The 10394-nt window shown below is 59.9% G+C and overlaps 2 protein-coding genes across 5 annotated transcripts; one reads left to right on the top strand and one right to left on the bottom strand.

The window, feature by feature from the left end:
* Window positions 1-655: 655 nt before the first annotated feature.
* Window positions 656-4366, top strand: ASB6 (ankyrin repeat and SOCS box containing 6). 3 transcript variants are annotated; one of them, XM_023745945.1, is made up of 6 exons: window positions 874-1022; window positions 1820-1920; window positions 2067-2173; window positions 2260-2368; window positions 2795-2881; window positions 3012-4366. In XM_023745945.1, exons 3-6 carry the CDS (start codon window positions 2123-2125, stop codon window positions 3677-3679), a joined length of 915 nt encoding a protein of 304 aa, XP_023601713.1. In that variant the 5' UTR covers window positions 874-1022; window positions 1820-1920; window positions 2067-2122; the 3' UTR covers window positions 3680-4366. The 3 variants fall into 3 exon arrangements, with proteins under 3 accessions (XP_023601711.1, XP_023601713.1, XP_023601712.1); XM_023745944.1 differs by having other exon boundaries at window positions 1820-1950; XM_023745943.1 differs by lacking the exon at window positions 1820-1920 and having other exon boundaries at window positions 656-1022.
* Window positions 4367-4531: 165 nt separating this feature from the next.
* On the bottom strand, window positions 4532-10341 carry NTMT1 (N-terminal Xaa-Pro-Lys N-methyltransferase 1). Of its 2 annotated transcripts, none has more exons than XM_006104770.3 (4): window positions 9949-10341; window positions 7047-7251; window positions 6117-6369; window positions 4532-5335 (listed from the first exon to the last, which is right to left on the bottom strand). In XM_006104770.3, exons 1-4 carry the CDS (start codon window positions 10014-10016, stop codon window positions 5079-5081), a joined length of 783 nt encoding a protein of 260 aa, XP_006104832.1. In that variant the 5' UTR covers window positions 10017-10341; the 3' UTR covers window positions 4532-5078. The 2 variants fall into 2 exon arrangements, with proteins under 2 accessions (XP_006104832.1, XP_014302534.1); XM_014447048.2 differs by lacking the exon at window positions 9949-10341 and adding an exon at window positions 9739-9939.
* Window positions 10342-10394: the final 53 nt, after the last annotated feature.

Here is a 10394-nt window from a genome sequence, read left to right as displayed (position 1 = left end):
ACCCCCCCCCCCCCCCGGGGGCTTTGGGGGGGGACGGGCCCTTTTCCCCGCCCTGGGGGTTCCCCGCGGCTGCTTTGGGGCGGGGTGGGGCAGGGCCAGCTCCCGGCCGGCTGCCGCTTGGCACCCATGGGCACTGGCTCTCTAGTGGCTGTGGGCATCCTGCCCAGGCAGTAAGGGTCGAGCCTTGATCCAAACAATTGAAGGGGTGCAGATGGTGAGACTAAGGGGGAGGGGGGGAATGGGGGGACCCTGTCGGGGAGGGAAGCCTGGCCAAGAGGAGGAGATGGTGGCCTGGGAAAGAGCTACGGGAAGGACTGTCCCCGGGTCTGGCCTTCTGGGGACCGTCATGGCGGTTCTTAGTGGTCAGTGTGCTGGGGGGTCGCAGGGTTGGGGCTGGGGTGTGAAGCCCGGGAAAGCCCGGGAGACGGATGGTCCCGCGAGGAGGGTGAGCAGGGAGGGAGGGCTGCCGCCTGCCCTGGCGGTGGGGTTGCCTGGCTGGGCGGGTTTCCTCTCAGCTCAGGGACTGTCGGTGCCTGAGGAAGGGGTGTCAGGCTTTGTCCCCAAGGCAGGGCCAGGTTCTCGGCAACTTGGAAGGAGGCTGGAGACATCGGGTCCTTTCTCCGCAAACCCCCCTCCTGACGGCGGCAACTTGGAAGGAGGCTGGAGACATCGGGTCCTTTCTCCGCAAACCTGCGGCGGCTGCTCCAGCTAAAAACCTGCTTGACCCACAGATCTTTTCCAAAGAGAAGTTCTGCCCCCCAGCCAGGGCCCTGCCCCGAGGCGGGAAGGGAGGTGTAAGGACAGCAGGACCCTCAACTGGCCCACCTCTCTCCTGCCCAGGCCCGGCTATGTGCCCAGCGAGGAGAGCCGGCTCCTTGTTCTCACCGAGCTTCTGGAGAGAAAGGCCCACTCCCCGTTCTACCAGGAAGGTGTGAGCAACGCGCTGCTGAAGATGGCCGAGCTGGGGCTGACCCAGGCGGCCGATGTTCTCCTGCGAAACGGGGCCAACCTCAACTTTGAAGGTCAGGGGAGCCCGCGGGGCTGGGGCGGGCAGGCGGCTTCAGTGCGGCCGCTCTGGGTGGCGGCCAGGCCTCTGGGCTCTGCCTGTCTTCTCTTAGCAGCTTATTTCATGGGCGATGGCTACGGACCCCACACTGGGCGGCCTCCCGCCCCACGGGCTTCAGATGGCCCTTAGCACCTCCGGCCCAGGAGCAGCTTGTTGCTCTGCTACCCTGTGATTGATTTAGCAAACCTTCCCAGCTCCCACTCATTCCCTGCTTCCATCAAGGTGAAATGCAGCTGCTGGCACTGTGCCCAGAGCTAAGGGAAGGTCATTTCCTGCCACTTATTCTGAGCCATCTTGCATTTTCGTTCATCCCACAGGAAGAGGGGGAAACACTGGGCCTAAGTCACAGCGGGACTGTGCTGGCTTCTGGCTTGTAGGTGCTGGGTGGGGACAGGAGGTGAGGGAGCCGTTTTCCTTTCCTCTCTGGCTTTTCACCCACGAGGGCAGGGTCAGCCAGGAGACGTGTGGGGCCGACTTATGACCAAATGGCGGTCTTTGCTCTGACATAGGACATGGCCAGGCATGGCTCCTCTCCCCTCTGAGGACCGGCTCAGAGGCTGCAGGCTCTTGGAGGGTCAAGGAGCCGAGGTGGGGTGGGGGTGGGGGTAAGGGTGTTCTGAAGTCAGGCGCTTGGAGACCCGGCTTTGGCTTTGAGAACGTAGGTGCCGTCGCCAGGCTTGAGGATCTGGGTGTCCTCCCAGTAACCCGAGTAACCCGAGAGGAGAGGCCCTGTTGTATGGTCCCATTTTACAGATGAGGAAACTGAAGCCCAAACAGATTAAGTACGTGCCGTCCCCACTACAACACCCAGGACCCGAACCTAGGCCTGACCAGAGCCTGTGCTGGAGCACCCAGTGAGGACAGCTGTGCTCTGACCCCTCCGGGTGACAGCAGCCCGGGCCCGTCGGGGGAGGGGGGAGTGCCGGGACTGGGCTGCCAGGCCAGGTCCTGGGATTGTGAGAACGTGCTGACAGGACTGACGAGCTGGCTGTGCCCTCAGACCCGGTCACCTACTACACGGCCCTGCACATCGCTGTCCTGCGAAACCAGCCTGACATGGTGGAGCTGCTGGTGCGCCACGGGGCCGACATTAACCGGAGGGACCGGGTAAGAGCCGGGCGGCCTGCTCCGAGGGAGCGCAGTAGGGGCGAGAGCAGCCTCCCAGGCCAACCGACTGTGCTTTCTTGGCTCAGATCCACGAGAGCAGCCCCCTGGACCTGGCCAGCGAGGAGCCGGAGCGCCTGCCCTGCCTGCAGCGCCTCCTGGACCTTGGGGCAGACGTTAATGCAGCCGACAAGCATGGTGGGTGCTTCCTCTGGGGTGCCCCAGGGTGACAGGCGGGCAGGCTGGTGCAGCCCATGTGCTGGCCCGGTGCGCACAGGTGCACTTGCAGGAGTTTGAGAGAGTGCAGCCGGTGGCCCACGCCAGCCCCTTGACGGCTGTGTGAGGGAGGACCTCGGTGTCCACGCTCAGCTTCTCAGGGAATGTCTCCTGTTGGGAGAGACCCAGCCAGGTCTCGGGTAGCATCCCAGGGTCCAGCAAAATCCTACCTCGGCCCTTCTGCTCTCGTGTGTGGCTGGAAAGAATGGCCAGAAAGCGGTCACCCTCAGCCCTGGCTGAGGTCAGTCCTTTTCCAAGTTCATTTTCTGATCTGAGCGTCTACTCCCTCCTCCTCCGGGGCTGCCCTCCCTCGGCTCCCTGGCCTCCTTCCTCACTCTCCCTCCTCAGGGAAGACTGCTCTGCTCCACGCTCTGGCCAGCAGCGACGGCGTGCAGATCCACAACACCGAGAACATCCGGCTGCTGCTGGAGGGAGGTGAGGCGCCCCCCAGGCTGCCGGCCTCCCCTTCCACGGGGACTGCAGGTCCTGCTGGCTCTCCCCACCCGAGGGCCACTTTAGGGCTGAAGGGCTCCTCCCATCTCTGTCCTCCCGCTGGCTCTTCCAGGGGCAGACGTGAAGGCGACCACCAAAGACGGGGACACCGTGTTCACCTGCATCATCTTCCTGCTCGGGGAGACGGTGGGAGGGGACAAAGAGGAGGCCCAGATGATCAACCGCTTCTGCTTCCAAGTCACGCAGCTGCTGCTGGCTCACGGCGCCGACCCCAGCGAGTGCCCCGCCCACGAGTCGCTCACGCACTTCTGCCTCAAGAGCTTCCAAGTACACTTCCCTCTCCTGCGCTTCCTGCTCGAGTCCGGAGCCGCCTATAACTGTTCCCTCCACGGAGCGTCCTGCTGGTCTGGCTTCCACGTGGTCTTCGACAGGCTCTGCTCCCACCCAGGCTGCGCCGAAGACGAGAGCCATGTGGACCTCCTGCGCAAAGCCGAGACCGTCCTGGATCTCATGGTGACTAATTCCCCCAAACTGCAGCTGCCGGGAAACTTCGACATCCATCCCGTGGGCAGCCTGGCAGAAAAGATCCGGGCCCTTCACTCCTCCCTGAGGCAGCTGGAGAGCCACCCCCCGCCCCTCAAGCACCTGTGTCGAGTTCACATCCGGCACTACCTTCAGCCGTGGCCCGTGGATGCGAAGGTCCAAGCCCTGCCTCTGCCCGACAGGCTGAAGTGGTACCTCCTCAGTGAGCACAGCAGCCCCGTGGAGGCTGACATCTGACCGCTCCAGACCGAAGGGACGGTCTGGGCCCCTCAGCCAGCCCGCTGGTGGACTAAAGTCCCGGCGGCCTCGGGGGAACCTTCGGTCCCGCCTGTGAGAAGGCGCAGGCTGCCCGTCGGAAGGTGTAGGCTGGTACGGGAGAGCCGGCAGCTGCGGTCATTCCTGTGGGAAAGGCTGTGTCTTCAGGGAGACGGCCCCCATCCCTTTGACAGTGACCCAGTTCTCAACCCACATGGGAGAAAATGACAGGGCTTTGATTTGGGACAGGCGTGAAAGGACTGGTGGGCATTCCTGCGCGCAGACTCCTGTGAGCGGCATGGACAGAGCTGAAGCCAGAAGGAACTGGGTGGGCCTTTGTGGGTGCGGCCCAGGCAAGGCCCTTTACTCCACAGAAGGGCTTTGGTGGGCGGGGAGAGCGGAGCTGCTTCCTGCTGGTGTCGCCGCCCCGCCCACCAGGGCACAGGGCTGTGCCAAACCCAGGTCTTGGGGACCATGCCTTCTGCTAAAAAGCAATCATGCATGACCGGGGACATTCCAAAATGTCTCACCCGAGGACGAAAGCTACCAGGACAGAAGGCTGACTCCTGCCTGGTGCTGAGCCTCACAAAACTGTCACGATGGTCCTTGAATTGTGTAAATGCCTCAGATATAAGCTAAGGCAACTAAAAGCATATTTATATTACCCAATTAGACTGACTTCTCTGGTCTTAAAGGGCCCTTGATAACATCTCTGCCCCCCATTTCAGGATGACGGACCTCACAGCGTCCTGGAAGAGGGGCCAGCACGAGCAGACACTGCGTTAGGGCTCAGGTAACACCTGTCCCATAACAAAAGCACCATCCAGACCATGGGGCCTTCCAACACAGGGATTCACCCTTTTTATTTCTGACTGAAAACGTCCGCCAAGGAGGAACCACAAGGCACGGCCAAGAGTGAGCCGTGGGCCTCTCCCGGCTGCGGGCTGCTGTGACCACCACGTTACGGACACCAGGGCCCATCACCAGAGGACTCGGAACATGCGGCCGCGTCCCTCCCGGGAGGTCCTCTCCCCGGAGGTCCTGTCCTCAGCCGGGGTCAGGGTTCTCTTCCTCTTCAGGCCGCCAGGCCTGTGGCCGGTGATGGAGACCAGGAGTCTCCGCTTCTGCTGGGTCGCCATACCCCACAGACCTGCACTGCCCAGGCCCCACCCGAGGGCAGTGGAGCCAGGCGCCTGCCTCACTGCCCATTGGATGGCACTCCTCCCGGGGGGTCCTGTGGTTAAAGAGCCTGTATGGCCAGTGGATGGCAGGCAGGTACATTTACTGGCCTCAACTCCTGCGAACCATCGGCATGAGCCTCTGATGGCACCTGGCTGCCAGCTGTCCGCCCCCGCTGGTCCCTCTTGCCCTGCGGCCCTGCTCATCTCAGGGCCAAGCTGTAGACGTGGTAGATCTCATCGGGGAGGTTCTCCTGCCGCTCCTGGGCGAGGAGGCTGAGGCCTGCGCTGCGGACGATGCCGTGGACCACCTCGAGGTCCCGGCAGACGCTGCTGTCCACGTCGTCCAGGATCACGCCCTCCTGGGCCATGTTGTCTTTGATGACGATGATGCCGTTGGGGCGCAGGCCCTGCTTGCAGCGCCGCAGGAACTCGGCCAGGTGCTGATCCGTCAGGTGGCCTGGAAGGCAGAGGCGTGGGAACAGGATGGTGCGGGCACACTCGCCACTGGCTGCTCCTCAGCCACCACTCATTCCACTTTGCACTTTACGACTGACACACAGGGCCAACTGCCCTCAGCAGTCCAGGGGGGTCACTGAAGCCCATTTTGTGAAAGAGGAGACTGGGTCGAAGTCACCGAGCCACGGGCAGCCATGAAATGTGCAGCTGGGATTCCACCCTGACCAGTGACTTCAGGCCCTGCCTGATACCTCACTCCACATGCCACCCACCCTCCTAGGCCTGGACCAGGGCGGTGTACCCAACAGTTCTTCCCTCCGTTAGAACTCCAGACAGGCTTTTTGGGACCACAGAGTACAGGGCCAGATGCAGTAGGTCCCACAGGGTGGTGGTGCTGCCTGCCTGGGAGGGTGGCTGACCGCTGGCACAGGACATGATGGCAAAGCCGGCTCACTGCCAATAGCAGGGACAGCCAAAGCTTCAACCGTCCTCTTAAAAAAACCCTTTTATAAAATCTGTCCATGTTCTAAGTTAGTTAACTGGGCATTTAAATTTTTTCAACAAAAAACTGCCTCCCCAATGGGTCACAGCAGGTGCTGAGTTAATAAAACCTGGGGAGAGATGTACCTTTAAGGTGGCGGGCCCCACGGTCCTGGGGCAGGGGGGCTGGAGGAACCCCTGCTGCCCGCCTGGTGCTGCAGGAGCAGCGGCTCCAGGCCATGGGGACTCCACTCTGGGAAGCGGGACGCGCAGGACAGAGCAGACGGCAGCAGGATGCTCACCTATCACCCACTGGATCCAGATGACGTCGTAGGAGTTGGGCTCCGGGCTGAAGTCCTGGAGGCCACAGCAGAAGTAGTTCCTCACCCTCTTGCCCTCCTCACCCAGGTAGGTCTTCGCTTTCGCCAGGAAGTCCTCCGTCACGTCCACCATGTCCACCGCCCGGAAGAGCGGCAGGAGCAGCCGCTTGGTGATCCTGCCGATGCCGGCGCCGCAGTCCAGGGCGCAGGAGGTCCCCGTCTGGTTGGGGCCTTCCTAAAACAGGACAGGCGTCAGGAAGGCTCGGAAAGCCAGAGGGTCCCCGTCACTGCCCAGGGCCCTGCCTCACGAGCCCCTGAGGGACTCATCTAGCCTGGACGGTGGTGTGAGCGTGACCTTTCCTGGGTCAGATTTCTAAAATGAAAGCCAGCTTCCACTTCGAGGTGCTGACTTGAGCAGGTGCCTTCATTTCACTCCTGAGACCCCGTTAAAACGACAGCAGGAACAGGAAGAATTCAGTCAGTGAGAGACCAGAAGAGGCCAATCAATGGCACGGGATTGGAACAAACCTGGGACAATGGCAAGTGGGTGGAGAGACAACCAGAGCGGCCTCTGCTGCTCGCTAACAGACGAGGGGGAGGACCAGGGAGGCTCCAGCCAGGGCAGGAGAGGCCCGGGCAGGAGTGACCAGGAGCTTGCCTTCCGCAGAACAGCCAACACCCACAGCCCAAATGCCCACAGACGTGGCCAGAGAGCCAAGGTTTTGTCTCTGGGAAGATGGGACAATTTAAAGGGAGACTACTCAGTTCTGGGACAGGGAACCCCAAGCATAACAGCCAGCGCCTGTTGGGTCGCTGTCCTTCGGGCCTAGACGGACACACCGCAGGCCCTGCAGCGGCAGAGTCGGAGGAGGCACCGGCACATGCTCCGGAGAGCACCCCAGACCTGCCTACCCTCAGAAACCTCTGCAGGAACTTCCGGGAGCTGTTGATGTCGATGCTGGAGATGTGGCCGTACCCCCCGAGCATGCCGTCCACCGTCGGGGGGACGTCCTTCCAGTACGTCTTGGCCTTGGAGTAGAATTGCTTCTCGTCTTCTATCACCTTGCTCGTCATACTGTCTCCAACTGCGTCTGCTGCAACTCCGCAGTGGCGCCTCCTGCAGGAAAATGGAGTGAATCAGCCCGGCCGAGGGCCGTCTCACGTGCTGGGCTGGTCAGTCCTGCCTGACGCAGGGGAATGTCCGTGTCCCCGATCTGCTGTCCCTCGGATGACAGTGCCTTATGTCTCTTGCATTCAGGTCACTTTACAAAGCGAACTTCACGTCAGAGGAGACCAGAGTCCTGGCTTCTAGTGCTTTCCTCACCCTCCCTGACACCTGCTCCATGGCTTCTGACCCCAGCGGACAGAATCTGAGCTAAGAGAAAGGCGTGTGTGCCCTGGCCAGTGTTGCTAATGGTTAGAGCACCGGCCCTCGCAATGGAAGGTGGCGGGTTTGATTCCCAGTCAAGGGCACATACCTGGGTTGCAGGTTCGCTCCCAGCCTGTTAGGGCGCATGCAGGAGGCAAATACAACCAGTCAATGTGTCTCTCTCACATCGATGTTTCTCTCTTCCCCCTCCCTCCCTCCCACTCTCTCTGAAAAGCAATGGAAAAAAAATATCCTTGGGTGATGCAAGGAGCTCAAGCCTGCTACAGTGTACTCTGGGGGTGGGGGGGGGGGGGGGCGGGACAGTCCCCATGACCCCCTCTCTCTCGCTGGTCAGCACAGAAGCAAGCTCACTTCCAGGTCCAGTCCTTCATCAACAACTAGGCATCGTGCTGTGAACGGGGAGACAGAAGACAGCTTGACTCCATCACAACTGTAAGGGCTGGGAAGTACAGGGCACTAGAAGGGCACACCCTAGAGCAGTGGTTCTCAACCTTCCTAATGCCGCGACCCTTTAATACAGTTCCTCATGTTGTGGTGACCCCCAATTTCATTGTTACAAATTGAACATAATTAAAGCATAGTGATTAATCACAAAAACAATATGTAATTATATATGTGTTTTCCGATGGTCTTAGGCGACCCCTGTGAAAGGGTCGTTCGACCCCCAAAGGGGTCAGGACCCACAGGTTGAGAACCGCTGCCCTAGAGGGACCTAACTCTGCTGGGGTCACGGAAGGCTCTGGGGAAGTGACCTCAGCTAAGACACGGCACCAGGAAGAGTTCACTGAGCACCCGGGGCGAGGAGACTGCTCCAGGAAGAAGAGCGGGCACAGAGCCCTCGCAACTGGCAACTCGAGGTCCCACGGGTCACATTTGGCAGTTTAGATTTCACCCTGAAGAGCAATGACCTTGAACTAGCCTGGGCTAAGCAGGGAGTGACATGAGAAAATGGTTCTGGAGAGGGGGCAGCTGTGTGAACTGCAGGGGCGAGAGCAAAAGCAGACACTGACAGTGTCACCGCTGACAGGAGTGTTACCAGGCGGACGAAGGGCCACAAAGCAGCAGCGGGGCCCCGGCAGCAGAGCGCAGGCCCACACGCCGCTCAGGGCCGGGAGGCCGGTTCGCAGCCCCACTCAGCCAGCGGCCACCTCATGCCCAGGAGGGACATCAGGGTCATCCCTCCCCTGAGGCCCTGGCCCTCGTCAACACGTGTTCACCCTGGCAGGTGTTCTGGTAGCTGAGGCTTGTCAACATGAAGCCCGGCCCCAGAGAGCTGGCAGCCCAGCAGGAGACGGGGCAAAATGAAACCCACACACAGGGAGGGACCACGAGGACTCTCACGGAGCCAGAAAGTGCCGTGGATGTCCAGGCTGGAGGAATCCTTTCTAAATGGCGGCCAGGGCAGCAGCCGAGAGGTGACACCAGGTGTATCACTGCGATTCTCTGGCGTCCCGCGTGGCATTCACCAAAACACACACTTCCCGGTAAATGAGCAGAATAAATCGGAGACCAAACACTTGCCTGGCTCTCCTCTCTCTCTGCCTCGCCGGCCCTCCGGGGTTTAGCTTCCCAGGCAGGGTCATGACTTTCAGCACCATTAGCCCAGCACCTGATACAAGGTGGGTGTTTGCTAATTGGTTGTTGAATGAATCAAAGCATGAGCTTTGTGTGGCTACAGCCAGTTTCCACTTTTAAGAAAACCCCACATAAAAACCCGCCCATTCAAAACTGATAACACTGAAGGCCATTACCGACAATATAATGATTTGCTTTACCAAAGGCCGTAAACAGGATTCCTTTAAATGTCAAGGTCCCCTGAATAACCTAATTTACAAGAATTCCACTTACAGGCAAATTCTAGGAACAAGCCAGGGGAGACCCATCTAGGCCAGGAAATGGCAACTGTAACTTTGACATTTGTTCTAAGAGCTGATACATTAGTAAACGAGACTCCGGGCCCTGTCTACACTGCGCCTCCCGGTGTGGGCAGCGGGTCCCTAGGAGTCAGAGGGAGCAGGGTTGTCAATCAAACAGCAGGAAGCCCTCCCACACTCTGCCCAGATGGCAGTGAGGAGCTTCACCACGAGAGAGAGACGGATGGGGCCAGGGTCGGGGCTGGGGACAGCCTGGCTGTGTGTGCTCTCGGCTAACTTGGAGGGGAAGAGAGACCCTTTGCTCACAGTGAACATGTGCTCCTCGGTGGGGAGCATGTACCTGCCCAGCCTTCACCGTCATCGAGCCACCTTCTCCCCCTCCAAGGTGTTGAGGGCAACACCTGGATAGCCGCCCCAGCTACTTCTCTTTCCCGGGATCCACGGGAGAGAATGGTGTTTGAACTGTCACTGGCAGTGCAGGGCAGAGCCACCTCAACCTCTAAGCCATCGTCTCTAGGAAAAGCAGGAGGCCAGAGCCCGTCTGAGTTACCTCCTCCTCCTCGCAGCCTGCGGGGCAGGGCCTGTTCTCCTCGGATCTGTGTGTCTGCAGTTGGACATAGGAGAATGGCAGGATGCTCTATGAAAAAGAAAGGGAAGAAGGGAGGAAGGAAGAAAAAAAATTAGGGGGAAATGTTAAAAAACCAACAAAGGCTCCGATGAAATCAAGTGAACCAGGTGTGAATCCTGGCTCTGCTGCTCATCAGCTGTGTATGCTCAGCTCAGACACTTAACCTGTTACCCAAGTTTCTTCATCTATAAAATGGGAGCAGCAATACTGACTCTAAAAGCATAAAGGGGCCCTGGCCAGTGTGTTCAGTGGTTAGAGTTGTCCCGTACACTAAAGGGGTGGCGGGGTTCAAATCCCGGTCAGGGCACATATCTGGGTTGTGGGTTCGTTTGCTGCTCAGGGCACAGACAAGAGCAGCTGAGTGATGG

Source organism: Myotis lucifugus, unplaced genomic scaffold (genome assembly GCF_000147115.1).
Source record: "Myotis lucifugus unplaced genomic scaffold, Myoluc2.0 scaffold_605, whole genome shotgun sequence".
NCBI lineage: Eukaryota > Metazoa > Chordata > Mammalia > Chiroptera > Vespertilionidae > Myotis > Myotis lucifugus.
This window is presented reverse-complemented; position numbering and strand designations above follow the sequence as displayed.

Coding starts and splice junctions, on each gene's coding strand:
- NTMT1 (XM_006104770.3), bottom strand. CDS start 10,016: ATGTCCAACTGCAGACACACAGATCCGAGGAGAACAGGCCCTGCCCCG. Junction 6,370..7,046: donor TCCTGCAGAGGTTTCTGAGG/GTAGGCAGGTCT, acceptor GTCCTGTTTTAG/GAAGGCCCCAACCAGACGGG. Junction 5,336..6,116: donor CTGGATCCAGTGGGTGATAG/GTGAGCATCCTG, acceptor TCTGCCTTCCAG/GCCACCTGACGGATCAGCAC.
- ASB6 (XM_023745943.1), top strand. CDS start 953: ATGGCCGAGCTGGGGCTGACCCAGGCGGCCGATGTTCTCCTGCGAAAC. Junction 1,023..2,066: donor GGCCAACCTCAACTTTGAAG/GTCAGGGGAGCC, acceptor CTGTGCCCTCAG/ACCCGGTCACCTACTACACG. Junction 2,882..3,011: donor CCGGCTGCTGCTGGAGGGAG/GTGAGGCGCCCC, acceptor TGGCTCTTCCAG/GGGCAGACGTGAAGGCGACC.